This window comes from Eurosta solidaginis, unplaced genomic scaffold, assembly GCF_040869045.1.
Source record: "Eurosta solidaginis isolate ZX-2024a unplaced genomic scaffold, ASM4086904v1 ctg00001059.1, whole genome shotgun sequence".
In the NCBI taxonomy this organism is placed as follows: domain Eukaryota; kingdom Metazoa; phylum Arthropoda; class Insecta; order Diptera; family Tephritidae; genus Eurosta; species Eurosta solidaginis.
In genome coordinates this window covers 467,477-481,625 of record NW_027136903.1, presented here as the reverse complement: position 1 = coordinate 481,625, position 14,149 = coordinate 467,477, and the positions used below count along the sequence as shown (strand labels likewise).

General features: G+C 29.2%; 1 protein-coding gene across 1 annotated transcript in view; it reads right to left on the bottom strand.

Annotated features, from left to right (window-relative positions):
• Positions 1-428: 428 nt before the first annotated feature.
• LOC137235738 (uncharacterized) overlaps positions 429-14,149 on the bottom strand; it is a 126,302-nt gene continuing 112,581 nt past the window's right edge. Inside the window, exon 6 of the mRNA XM_067758602.1 lies at positions 429-792. Within this exon, the coding sequence (XP_067614703.1) occupies positions 452-792 (341 nt within the window). The 3' untranslated portion in view covers positions 429-451. The remainder of the gene's footprint in view (positions 793-14,149) is intronic.

Here is a 14,149-nt window from a genome sequence, read left to right as displayed (position 1 = left end):
TTCCTATCTGGGATAATTCTGGCCCCATCTGTGGATCATTTGGGAAATATCTTCACATTATTTTAAAATTGTTTGAATTATCATATTGCGATGGTGTCGACGCTTTCAGGATTGTTTTTTTTGGACTATTTCACTATCTTCATAAAAATCATATTGAGACTATATCCCATCTCCACTATTTACCTTCCTTTTCCTTGGACAGCCAGAGTTATTCGGAAAGAGAATGCACTGGAAAAATGCCTTGGTGTCAATTAAAAATTATTATCGCAAAGACAGCAAGATATTTGAAATAAAATACGGGTCACCTTTTGTCATAACTCCATTTTAATAATTTAATAAAATAGTATATAAATAAATATTGATAACAAGAAAAATTATATAATAATAAATAAAAATTTTTAACGACGTCTTAAGCCACCAAAACCTCCAAAGCTTTCTCCGCCGAAATATTCTAACCCTTGACCGCCGAAACCACCAAATCCTCCACCGAAACTAGATGCCGACGCCGAAGCGCTTGCACCACCAAAACCATCAGCCCAACCACTGTTAGGCCATACTTCAGAGGACGCGATATATGAATTGGTACAGGCAAAAATTTCGTCACATGCACTGGAACTGGAACCGGTACCGGTACCTGCACTGGTGCCAGTTGAGAATTGTTTATAACATTGCTTGTGGCAAAGGCACCTGCATAACCACCTTCAAAGCCGCCACCACCGAATTTTTTGAAATGCGCTCTTATAGGTGAAGCAAATATTCCGACGAGCAGTTTTGCAGCAAGCTGGTGATTTTCTGAGGGTGAAAAAAATCATACATTACCATCATTTATTCATAAAAAAAAAAACGAAACAAGATATGATCAAGATCAGAGATCGCAAATAACAGCTCCGGAAACCGATATTTTCAATTAAAACAATTATTTAACGAGCACTCTTTGAATGTCGGTTAAATGCCTGTACTTATCGTTTCGGTTTCTGCATGGCTCAATTATATGGTTGGCTCATATCATCAGCTGATTTTATTTTTTTCTTTTCACTGGCATAGGGATTGTCAAAAGCAAATGGCAAACGCAAAATGTACCAAAACAAATTGTCAATTCGTTTTTGCCGTCGTGCTAAATTTTTTATTAACAAATATTTCACAACATTTTAAGTTTATTTTTAGTAAATGCATCTAATTTAGCGTCTTATATTCCCTCCATTCCATTCGCCTAACACCAACACACAGATTTTGACAACCTGAACAAAGGTATGTTGTTGCTGCAGAATGAGCCAATCATATAGTTGAACCATGAGTTTCTGACAGAGAAGCAAAATAAAAGAAATGGTCAGTGAACGAGAACAACCGAATTACCGATAAAATACGCCCTGTTATAATGTGTACAAAAACACACCAAATTGGCAATTTGTACCATTTGGCAAATTTATTACGCAATTTATCATATAATAAAATGCAAATTTAAAAAAAATTGCGTAATAAATTATTTCAAACTGCAAATGCAACCTTGTAAAGTGTGTTTATTGAGTAGATTTAAACGTTGATCGATTTGTTAATGAAAAAATATGGTTCCTTTATAGAAAAGTGTCGATTTGTTGTCGGAAAGGTATTGAACTTTTATCGAAAATATATCGAATTGATATCGTAAAAATATCGAAAGATTTCGATTTTATTTCGGAAAAATTTCCATTTTTTGTCAAAATATATCGATTATATATCGAAAATATTTCTATCGAAAAGTTACCGACAAAACATCGGTTTCGAAAACAAGTCGATATTTTTGCTATAACAATTCGATATTTTGAATATTTTTCACACAGCAAATATACTTTTTTTTTGGAACCAATCGATAACAAGAATAAATATTGATTTATCATCGGAAAAATATTAGTTTTTTATAGAAAATATATTCATTTGTTGTCGAAAAGTTGCGATAACAATTCGATATTTTACAGATAAATCCTCGAAGAAAAATTAAAATTTTTCCGATGGCAAACCGGTAATTTATCGATAACTAATCAATAACAAATCGATATACTTTTGATAACAAATCTAGATTATCCGATAATAGTAAGACTTTTCGTATTTGTAAATGATTTTTTTCAAAATTATGCAAAATTTTTTATTATTAGTCACTATTGATCCAAAAAATATCCCGAAGCGATCTTAAATTAGTCCAAAAATAGACCCCGAAATGTTCCCGAACGACTTCCTGAAAGCATTACTACAAAAAGTCTCGTAATGATTGTAGTAATTGAAACCACGTATTATTATTTTAACAAAACTTTAAATTATATTTTTTAAAACGCCTAAATGTATGCGTCTATTTTATTTTTTATTTTTCACAATAATGAAAATTTTTGAAAATTAAAAATCAATATTTGAAAATTACAAAGTTCAAAGTAACTAAAATATAAAGTTAAATAAAAATAATAAGAACCCTACATTACTCCCCCTTCAAGAAAATTTATCATTAAACAAATGTAACTCTCTTTTTATGTAAATTCTTGGTGTTGTTTGTGTCCGTTGTTTCAATTATTGCAGGTTTTAATCTATCAATAGAAATAGTTTTAATATTATTATCTATTTGAAGTTTAAAACATTTTTGGTCTTTTTCCACAATTTTGTAAGGTCCTTCATATGGTTGTTGTAATGAATGTTTATTAATGACTCGAACAAAATCAAATTTACAAGTTTGAAGATCTTTTGGAACATAAATTCCAGTATCAGCATCTTTATGATGACTTAAATTTTATCTAACATTTCGAAAATGTTCACGTAAATTACTTAAAACCTCAGTTGATGAGAAATTTTTAGCTGATGTCACAACAAGTTCCCCTGCCAAACGTAAATTCTGACCGAAAACCATTTCCGCTGGTGTAGCCGAAATATCTTCTTTGTAAATAGATCGCAAACCAAGTAATATGACAGGTAACTCGTCATACCAATTATTTGTGTCCTCTCTAGCTATTATAGTAGTCTTTAATTGTCTATGAAACCTTTCAACCATACCATTTCCTTGAGGGTGATATGCGGATGTTGTATTTTGGTGACTACCAAGTAATTTAGTTAACTCTGAAAACAATTTCGATGTAAATTGGCTACCTTGATCAGTTGTTATCTTTAACGGAACTCCAAATCGAGAAATATATTCTCTAAAAAACTTATTTGCAATTGTAATTGCTGAAATATCTTTTAATGCATATGCCTCAGGCCAACGGGTAAATATTTCAATAATCGTTAAAATATAGCGATGTCCTTTTGAAATAGGTAATGGTCCAACTATATCTAAATGGATGTGTTCAAATCTATTCTTGGGAATTTGAATTTTGACAACAGGGGATTTTGTATGACGATAAACTTTAGACTTTTGACAATTAAGACACTCTTTTGACCAAATATTAATATCCTTATTCATATTAGGCCAATAATATTTTTTAACTATGAGCCGTCGTGTAGCTCTTGTACCCGGATGTGCTATTCCATGTAAAATATCAAATACTGTCTTTCGCAAATTACTCGGTACAAATGGCCTAGGAGTGTCTCCTGAAATTTCACACCAAATATTAAAATTTAAAATGGGAATACTAATTAGTTTTAAATTTAGATATTGAGATTCAGATACAAGTTGATTTAAGTCATCATCTTTTTGTTGTTCAGTTTGTAAAATTTTAAAATTCAGTTCTGTATTATATATTGCATTAACCTCAAAAGCTCTAGATAGCGTATCTGCTACAACATTGGATTCTCCTTTAATGTATTGTATGTCATCAGTAAATTGTGCTATAAATTCCAAGTGTCTCGTTTGTCTGGGACTTCGTTCTGTTTTTGAATTTAAAGCAGTAGTCAAAGGTTTATGGTCTGTATAAACTGTAAATTGTCTTCCTTCCAACAGATATCTAAAATGTTTTATATTTAAGTAAATCGCCAATAACTCCCTATCAAAAGCACTATATTTTATTTCAGTTGGAGAAAGTTTTTTAAAAAAGAATGCAATGGGCTCAATTTTATTATTGTAATTTTGTTGTATAACGCCCCCAATCGCTGTGTTAGATGCATCTACTATTAAAGATAATTTAGCATTTTTGTTAAAATGATTTAACAATATCGTAGATGCAAACTTATCTTTAATGCATTCAAAAGCTTCATTCGAATTCTCGTCCCATACCAAAGTTTTGTCACGTTTCTCACTTACTTTGTTAATTAGCTCATAAATTTTGTTTGTAAATTCTGCTAGTTTTGGAATGTATCTATGATAATAATTTACCATACCAATAAATTTCTGTTTGCTTAACTGATTTTGGACGTTCGAAATTGCGAATAGCTGATACCTTTTCATTGGAAGGTCGAATACCTGTTCCAGAAATGTTATGTCCTAAAAAATCTATATTTGTTACACCAAAAGTACATTTACTTGGTTTAATGTTTAAACCGTACTCTGTAAGGCGTTGAAAAAGGATACGTAAATCTTTTAAATGTTGTTCTTCCTCTTTATTTGCAATAAGTAAGTCGTCAATGTAAGCATATACAAAATCTAAGTCACCTACTACCTCATTTATAAATCTTTGAAAGGTTTGTGCAGAATTTCTATATTCGAAAGGCATTCTCATGAATTCAAACATACCGAAAGGAGTTGTAATAGCAGTTTTATAAATATCTTCTTCAGTCATAGGAATTTGGTGATATGCCCTAACTAAATCTAATTTTGAAAATATATTTTTATTATGAAGGTATTTAAAATCCTGAATGTGAGGTAAGCGATAACGATCAGGAACAGTTACAATATTCAATCTTCTAAAATCACCACATGGACGCCAATCATTCATCTCTTTTTTAGGTACAAGGTGAAGTGGTGATGCTACTGAAGAATTTGAAGGCCGACAAATGCCTGTTTTAACTAATAAATCAAACTCCGTCTTTGCGACTTTGTGGTTTACCGGATCTAAGCGCCTGGGCTTAGAAAATGGAAGACTACCTTCTGTTACAAGTCGATGTACTGTTGTATGTTTAACAGGTTTAGTATAATCTGGCTCTGAAATAAGTGACGGAAACTCTTTTAATAATTTTGTAAATTTATTGTCAACCACAAATAACTTAGGTAATGGCATATCACAAAAGTAGGATACTGTATTAACTGAGAGATTGGTTAATGGATCTACTAAACGTTTATGTTTAATGTCTATAAGAAGACCATATTTACAGAGAAAATCAGCGCCGATTATTGGCTTGGCTATATCCGCAATCAAAAATGTAAAGGGAAATTCACGTCTTAAACCCAAATTTACGTTTAAAAGCCTTTCCGGTAAGTGGCAATTGTTGAGCCATTAGCTGCAGTGAGAATTATGTCTGAACGTTTCGTACGAGGAAATTTAGACGCGGGTAATACCGAAATTTCTGCTCCACTATCAATTAAAAAATTTTGTTTGTTTTTTCTATCAAAAATAAATAAGCGACGCGTCGAAAATTCTAAATTTCCGTTGTTCGTCGCTGCAAAACGGAAGAATTTAGTTTGTTGAATCTTTGTTTTGTTATAAGAACAAGGTTGTTCACAACTTCTAGCATTATTTCCAACTTGTAGTGAAATCTATACAACCAATTTGGATTATTACGCGAGTTAGAACGATGCCTAAAAGAATTTCTAAAATTATTCCTAGAATTAGAACGCGACCTAGATTTATTCCTATACACTTCTGTTTTAATTTCTGCTAACTCCAAAGAAAGTTTCTGAAAACTTTCACACATTAAAGAAGTGGTTTTAACTAGATTTTCAATAACTGAATTTTGAGCTTTTGTATCTGATATTGTATTTACTGAGAAAACTTCTTTTTTATTCATAACTTCAAAAATATTATCCGCTAATTTTACTAATTTATTAATATTATTAGAACTTGAGCTAGCCAAAATTGCATTTAAATTTTTGGGAAGTTTTCTCAACCAAATTCTCTTTAAAATATTTTCACTAAAATTTGAACCGGCTAACAAAATTAATGACCGATAAAATTCAGAGGGCTTGCGATCACCCATTTCAGAATCATATAAGATTTTGTCAAGCTTTGAATTTTCACTAAGAGAATGTCTTTCTATTAAAACTTTTTTGAGTTCACTAAACTTGTTAGTGAGGGGAGGATTTTGGATAAAATCTAAAATTGTTACTATTACGTCTTGTGGAAGTGCTATTATAATGTGTTCGTATTTGGTATTCTCTTGAGTTATATTTTTGGTGCTAAATTGTGTTTCAGCGTGTATAAATCACGCTTCTGGACAACTAGTCCAAAATTGTGGAAGTTTGACAGATGTAGCACAAATTTCGCAATTATTTTGATCAATAAGCGAATCATTTAAATTTTGTGTGAGTGTAGAAGTGTGTGTATTGTGTCGTGGAGAATGAAACATTTTAACTAAATTGAAGAAGGAGTTTACAAATTTAGTAAAATATTAAATATCAATATTATAAAAAATATTTATATTTTATAATAACTGTTTAAATAAACAATATATATGTATTTAATTAGCGAGCTTTGCTCATATTGCTTTATACAATGGTTTTTGTAATTGATATTAGAGAAAAATTGTAAGTTTACAAACGGCGATGGTTACTAGGACATGTTTCTGAATTTCACTTCTTCATCAGCTAGCTTTTCGGGAGCTGAGCGTTGAACTCGAATCTCCAACATTCATATCAGTGCAAGCCTTTAGCTGCTACGCCACATGAATGTTCCGTTGTTCGCTGTACAATTGGTCTCTAAGAGATGCCTTTTTGTTTATATGCCTTTTGATCACCATGTAGGCACATACACTCTGCATGTAGTTTATTCCTAATGGTGTGGATATGATTGTTAGGCGCGCTTTTGAAAGCTTAGTAACATTTGTTCGGATTTTTACAGTATTTGATTATAATACTTAGCGAGCTTTGCTCATATTGCTTTATACAATGGTTTTTGTAATTGATATTAGAGAAAAATTGTAAGTTTACAAACGGCGATGGTTACTAGGACATGTTTCTGAATTTCACTTCTTCATCAGCTAGCTTTTCGGGAGCTGAGCGTTGAACTCGAATCTCCAACATTCATATCAGTGCAAGCCTTTAGCTGCTACGCCACATGAATGTTCCGTTGTTCGCTGTACAATTGGTCTCTAAGAGTTGCCTTTTTGTTTATATTCCTTTTGAAGAAGTGAAATTCAGAAACATGTCCTAGTAACCATCGCCGTTTGTAAACTTACAATTTTTCTCTAATATCAATTACATAAACAATATATATATATTTAACTTAGAACAAACCAACCTCAAAATTCTTCTTCCAAAATTTTGTTCCCTTTTAATTGTGTAGTTGCTTTAAAATTGATTGATGAAATTTGACGATGGTTTTAATATTGTGCAATGGCTTTAAAATTGATTGATGAAATTGGACAATGTATTGTGCAATGGTTTTAAAATTGATTGATTAAATTATGCAATGGCTTTAGAAAGGATTGAGCCTCTGACAGATTGATTGATGCTGGTTTCACTATTTTGAAGCATTTGTATTTGACAAATGTGGACCTCCTTTTTAATAACTTTCGTTAATTTTATGTGATTTAATTAAGTTAAATATTTCAATAGAACGTTTCATTCGCACAAACGCATAAATGACTTTTGCTCAAAGAAATCATAGGTTCCAAATCAAAAATACATAGCAGGTGTTAGAAGCAAATGTCGATTATGATACGACTTAAATTGACTATATATATACTTTTCATAGAGTTATATTGTTTATTTAGTTTTTTTTTTTTTTTTTTAATACAAATTGTATAATTTGTGGCGGTGTGCACTATATTGCGATTTTTATCGAATTGAACAGCCGTCTGAATTATCTTGGTCAAATTGACCTCAAAATAAAAACGTTTTTGATAATTCCACCACACCAAGTTACTGCAATGAACAAGAAAAATCGTCTACTTTGCAAAATTTTAATTTAAGAATGTTCCATAATAACTACAGTTGCGTTTAGGAATCCCGTATAATTTATATATTTAAAATCGTTTTAAATATTTGTATGATCACACACACACTTTTTTAAAATAGGCAGAGATCGCCAATATAGTAATTGAAACCACGTATTATTATTTTAACAAAACTTTAAATTATATTTTTTAAAACGCCTAAATGTATGCGTCTATTTTATTTTTTATTTTTCACAATAATGAAAATTTTTGAAAATTGAAAAATCAATATTGAAAATTAATATATTTATAATACATTTGAAAATTACAAAGTCCAAAGTAACTAAAATATAAAGTTAAATAAAAATAATAAGAACCCTTCAATGATCTCAAAATTATCCCGAACAATCAAGAAATTGTTAAGAAATAGTGGCCGCGATCCGGACAAAGACGATATGCTGTTCATCTTGAAAAATAACAATTATTTGCATACCCTTATAATGTTAATTTTATCATAACAGAAGAGAGATTCACCATTACCGAAACCTATTACGGTCGCAACTTAACAGTTTTAAAAAGCCTAAAGGGCCCATTACTGATACTTAGCATAGACTTGACTTGACGCATACAATCTGGCATCATAATCAATAAATGTCAATTTGTTTGACAAAATGCCAAAATGAAATGGAAAGAAACAAATAGCATTTAAAATGTAAACGTTATAGTGTTAACTACTTTGTACTCTTTACTTTAATTTTTAAAATAATTTTAATTGAGTTTTCGTGTTAACTTAAAATTTTGAATAACTTCAAAAAAAAGAAAATTCTAATTAGTTGGAAAATATCTAAACTCAAAAATAAACAAAAATAAATTTTATATTATAAACCAAAATAAAAGTTTTTTTAAATATCAACATGAATGTTGATATATTGGCGATCCTACCAACGATCCTTCTGACCTACTCTCGATTTACGCGATAACAAAATTACGAAAATTCCGGATGAAATTTCGCTGTTAAAAAATCTAATAAAACTTGATTTTACGAATAATTCAACAACTAATCTACCATTGTCAATGACCTCCTTGGCACATTTAATTAACTTACAAATCGACGGCAATTCGATTAAATCCATACTACGCGTATTCTATGAACATTATGTGAACGTGCGTGTGCCTCTATCGAAAAACAACAACATCTTTATCAAAGTGATACATCATCGACATCATCGACAATTTCATTTATACCAAAAAGTTCATATAACATGAGTGTAGATAGTTTGAATAGCCCACGTCGTCCAACTGACGACTGTAATGACAATGCAATATCTTTCAACAATTCTTGATGAGGTATTCCAAACGAAATCAGAGAGCATATTAGCTACATACGTTAATTTATCTAAAAATCTTCTCGAAACATTGCCTGAATCGCTTCAATTTCTCAAAAGCTATACTAAACTTAGTGAAGCAATACAACAACATTCTGTGCAAATTTCATATAACAGTCGCTGTAAATTATATATACGAAACATTAAAACATAGAATAAATGTTGAAAATCAAATTAAAAACATAAAAAACTCTAAAAACGTGTGTGTAAACAAAATTAAAACATTTACAACCTAATACTCTTAAAAGCAACGATTGAGTTATCCAAGCCACAACAACAATTTTGCACGCAATACACACAAGAACAGATTTAAAATGAAGACATCACGATGAAAATTAAGAGATTTACAAAGAAAACAACAAAGCCATTGCATATTTTAAAAGCATTACAATATCAAATAATCCAGATATTAATTTCAAGATATTTTTAAACAATCATCAATCAACTACTTATTAATTTTAATATTTTTTTATTAAATTTAATTTTATGTAAGTATAATTTTTATTTTAATATTAAATTTAAATTTTTCAATTATAACTTAAATTAAAATTTTAAACCTTTTAACTTTCAAATTTATTTTAAGATTATTTTTATATCTTAAAAATTTTAATATACGTTATTTAAATTTATTTATTTTTTATATAAAATTAAATATTGTATTTAAATTGTTAACTCCCTTTCCAAAAAATTCTTAAATATTTTCTTATTTTCAAATTTTTCATTTAAATTTCTTTTCATATAGTTCTACGTTCACCAATACGAACTCGTAAATTTACAAATTCAGAAAATCAAAATATCAACCATACAAATAACATCATGACTCACAATACAACTCAAAATTCTAACATTAATACAACACAAAACAACATCTCTAATACAACACAAAATACTTCAACACAAGATAACTTTACAAATTTTCCTTCTACTAAATCTATTAAATTACCACAATTTTGGCAAGATTGTCCTGATGCCTGGTTTTTGTTTGCTGAAGGACAATTTGAAATTAACAATATCAATGATGATAATTTAAAATTTCAAAATATTCTAATTACTCTTCAACGAGATACTATATCTAAAATTTTAGATGTTATTAACCCACCTCCTCTTTTTAATAAATATGATACAATCAAAAAAGTTCTATGTGAAAGATTTTCTCTTAGCGAAGAAAAACGATTAGAACAATTATTTTCAAAAACTGAACTTGATGATCGTTCACCATCTGAATTATTCAGATTTATGAAATCACTTATAGGTTCTGCCTCCATAGTTAGCCAAGAATTACTCTTTAAATTGTGGATTCGTAAATTACCACAAGAAATACAAATTCATTTGACTTCCAATAATAATCAAAACAGAGATGAAATTATTATTTTAGCTGACAAACTTTTTGATTTAATCAATAAACCTCATTCTTCCAAATCTCCTGTAGTCTCAAGTATAAATAATAATATTTTAGAACAATGCGTTAAAAATTTAACTGAATTAAATACGACTATTTATCAAAATTTAAATAAAATTTCTAATGATATTAATCAATTACAAATCCGTTCAAGATCTAAAGATAGAAATAGATCTAAATCTCGAAATTTTTCAGGATCAAGAAATTTTTCAAACAATCGTAATTTTAATTCACAAACAACTATTTGTTGGTATCACACAAAATTTAAGAATAACGCTCTCAAATGTATACCCCCATGCAATTTTAATCAAAATCATAATTCAAATTACGAACAAAATTTAAACTGAAACGATCCATTATGACCGTGACGGATAATGGAACTATTATTAAACCTACTCGTCGCCTATTCATATTTGATAAATTCAATAAACTTAATTTTCTTATCGATACAGGTGCAGTTGTATCAGTTATTCCTTTTTCTAAATTTAAAATTTATAAAAAAAATTCGGATCTTACTTTGACCGCAGCAAACGGTTCTTCAATTGAAACTTTCGGTACAAAAGTACTTAAAATTGATTTAGGTTTAAGAAGAGATTTTGAATTTCCATTCATTATTGCGAATATTGATACACCAATTTTAGGAGCAAACTTTTTAGAAAAATTCGGAATTATTGTCAATATTAAAAATAAAGAAATAATGGATTCTACTACAAAAATTAAAGTTACTGGATCTTCTGGATTTTCTGATATTTTCTCACTCAAAATTCCTATTGTCGAAAATAAGTTTTCAAAATTACTTAATGAATTTCCATCTATTACCTGTGAACCAGATTATACTAAAAAAGTTAAACACCATACGGTTCACAGGAGAGAAACAAAAGGTATTTTACCATTTTCGAAACCCAGACGTCTTGATCCAATCAAACTTAAAATTGCTAAAGCTGAATTTGAATTTTTAGTTAAAACGGGTATATGCAGACCCTCAAATTCTCCTATTGCATCTCCACTTCATCTCGTTCCTAAAAAAGAACCAAATGATTGGAGACCTTGCGGAGACTATCGAAGACTTAATTTTATTACTACACCAGATCGGTATCCTTTACCACATATTCACGATTTAACAATTGATTTAAAAAACAAACAATTTTTTTCCAAAATTGATCTTGTGCGTGCTTACCACCAAATTCCAATGGCAGAAGAAGACATTCATAAAACTGCAATAACTACCCCTTTTGGAATGTTTGAATTCGTAAGAATGCCTTTCGGTTTACGAAACAGTGCTCAAACTTTCCAACGCTTTATTAATGAAGTATTTTCTGATTTCGATTTTGTATTTACATACATTGATGACATTCTTATTGCCAGTGATAATGAAGATCAACATATAAATCATTTAAAATCAGTTTTCAAAAGACTTGAAGAATATAATTTAAATATCAAACCTTCAAAATGTACTCTCGGTGTAAATAAATTAAATTTTTTAAGTTACGAAATTTCAGGCGAAGGTATTAAACCATCTTTAGATAGAATTGAAATCATAACAAATTTTGAAAAACCAATTTCTATAAATAAATTACAAAAATTTTTAGGTATGATAAATTACTATCACAGATATATTAAAATGTTAGCAACAGAACTTAGTCCTCTTACTTTATCATTAGCAGTAGATGCATCAAATGTTGCTATTGGAGCAGTTCTTCAACAAACTAGCAATAATATACTAGAACCCTTAGCTTATTTTTCAAGAAAACTAACTACAACAGAAACTAAATATTCAACATTTGATCGTGAACTTTTGGCAATTTATAATTCAATTAAACATTTTAAACATTTTCTTGAAGGTAGAACTTTTACAATTTATACTGATCATAAACCTTTAATTCATGTTCTAAATTCTAAAGTAGATAGATCTCCTCGTCAACTACGTCATCTTGAATATATTGCTCAATTTACAAATGATATTCAATATATACGTGGAAAAGACAACATAGTTGCCGACACACTTTCCCGTATTCCAGAAATAAATGCAATTTCAACTCAAGATATAAATTTAGAAACTTTATATAAAGAACAGCAAACTGATACATTTTTACAAAAAACCATTTCTGATCAAAATTCTAAAAATAATTTAAAGGAAATTCATATTCCAGTTATTAATTTAAATATATGGTGTGATGTTTCTCTACAACCTTTTCGACCTTATGTTCCACATTCTATGAGAAGAATTATATTTGACAAAATTCACTCATTATCTCATCCAAGTATAAGAACAACTAGAAAATTAATTCAAAATAAATATTATTGGCCTAACATGCGTAAAGAGATTAACGATTGGACTTCATCTTGCATCAATTGTCAAAAATCCAAAATTTCAAGACATACTAAATCTCCTATCCAAAAAATTCAAATACCATCAGGCCGTTTTGAACATATTCATATGGATATTGTTGGACCTCTTCCAGTTTCAAATGGAAATTGTTATATTTTAACAATTATTGACAGATTTTCACGTTGGCCTGAAGCTTATCCACTTAAAGATATTTCAACAAATACTATAGTAAAAACTTTTATTCAAAATTATATACCACGATTTGGTATACCATTGAATATTACAGTAGATCAAGGTTCACAATTCACCTCAAAATTTTTTATGGAATTAACTAAACTTTTAGGTTCTCATAAAATTCATACATCTCCTTACCATCCCCAAGCAAATGACATGATAGAGAGATTTCATCGAACTTTAAAAGCAGCAATTATAGCATCAAACGACTCGGTTCATTGGTCTGACATTTTACCATTCATTCTACTTGGTTTACGAACTTCTATTAAAGAAGATTTAAAATGTTCATCTGCTGAACTTGTTTATGGCCAAACACTTAGAATACCTGGTGAATTAATTATTTCAAATAGTAATAAAGAACATGATTTTTCTAATGACGCTCTTCATAAAATAAGAGAATATTTTTCGCTTGTTCGTTCTAAAGTGTTTCATCATAATAAAGAAAATTTTTTCGTTCCTAAACAATTAGAAAATTGTGAGTATGTTTTTGTTAAAGTTCTTCGTAAATCTAATTTAGAATCACCTTATGAAGGACCTTTTAAAGTTATCTCTAAGAAACATAAAACATTTACAATTCAATACAAAAATACTATTAAAAATATTTCAATTGATTTACTTAAACCAGCAAACATACTTATTAACACTAATTTAAATACAAATACATTAAACAACAAAAAACAAAAAAAGGTTACATTTAATATTAATTAATCATTTGTTTGTTTCAAATTTTCTTGGAGGGGGAGTAAATATAGTGTTAACTACTTTGTACTCTTTACTTTAATTTTTAAAATAATTTTAATTGAGTTTTCGTGTTAACTTAAAATTTTGAATAACTTCAAAAAAAAAGAAAATTCTAATTAGTTGGAAAATATCTAAACTCAAAAA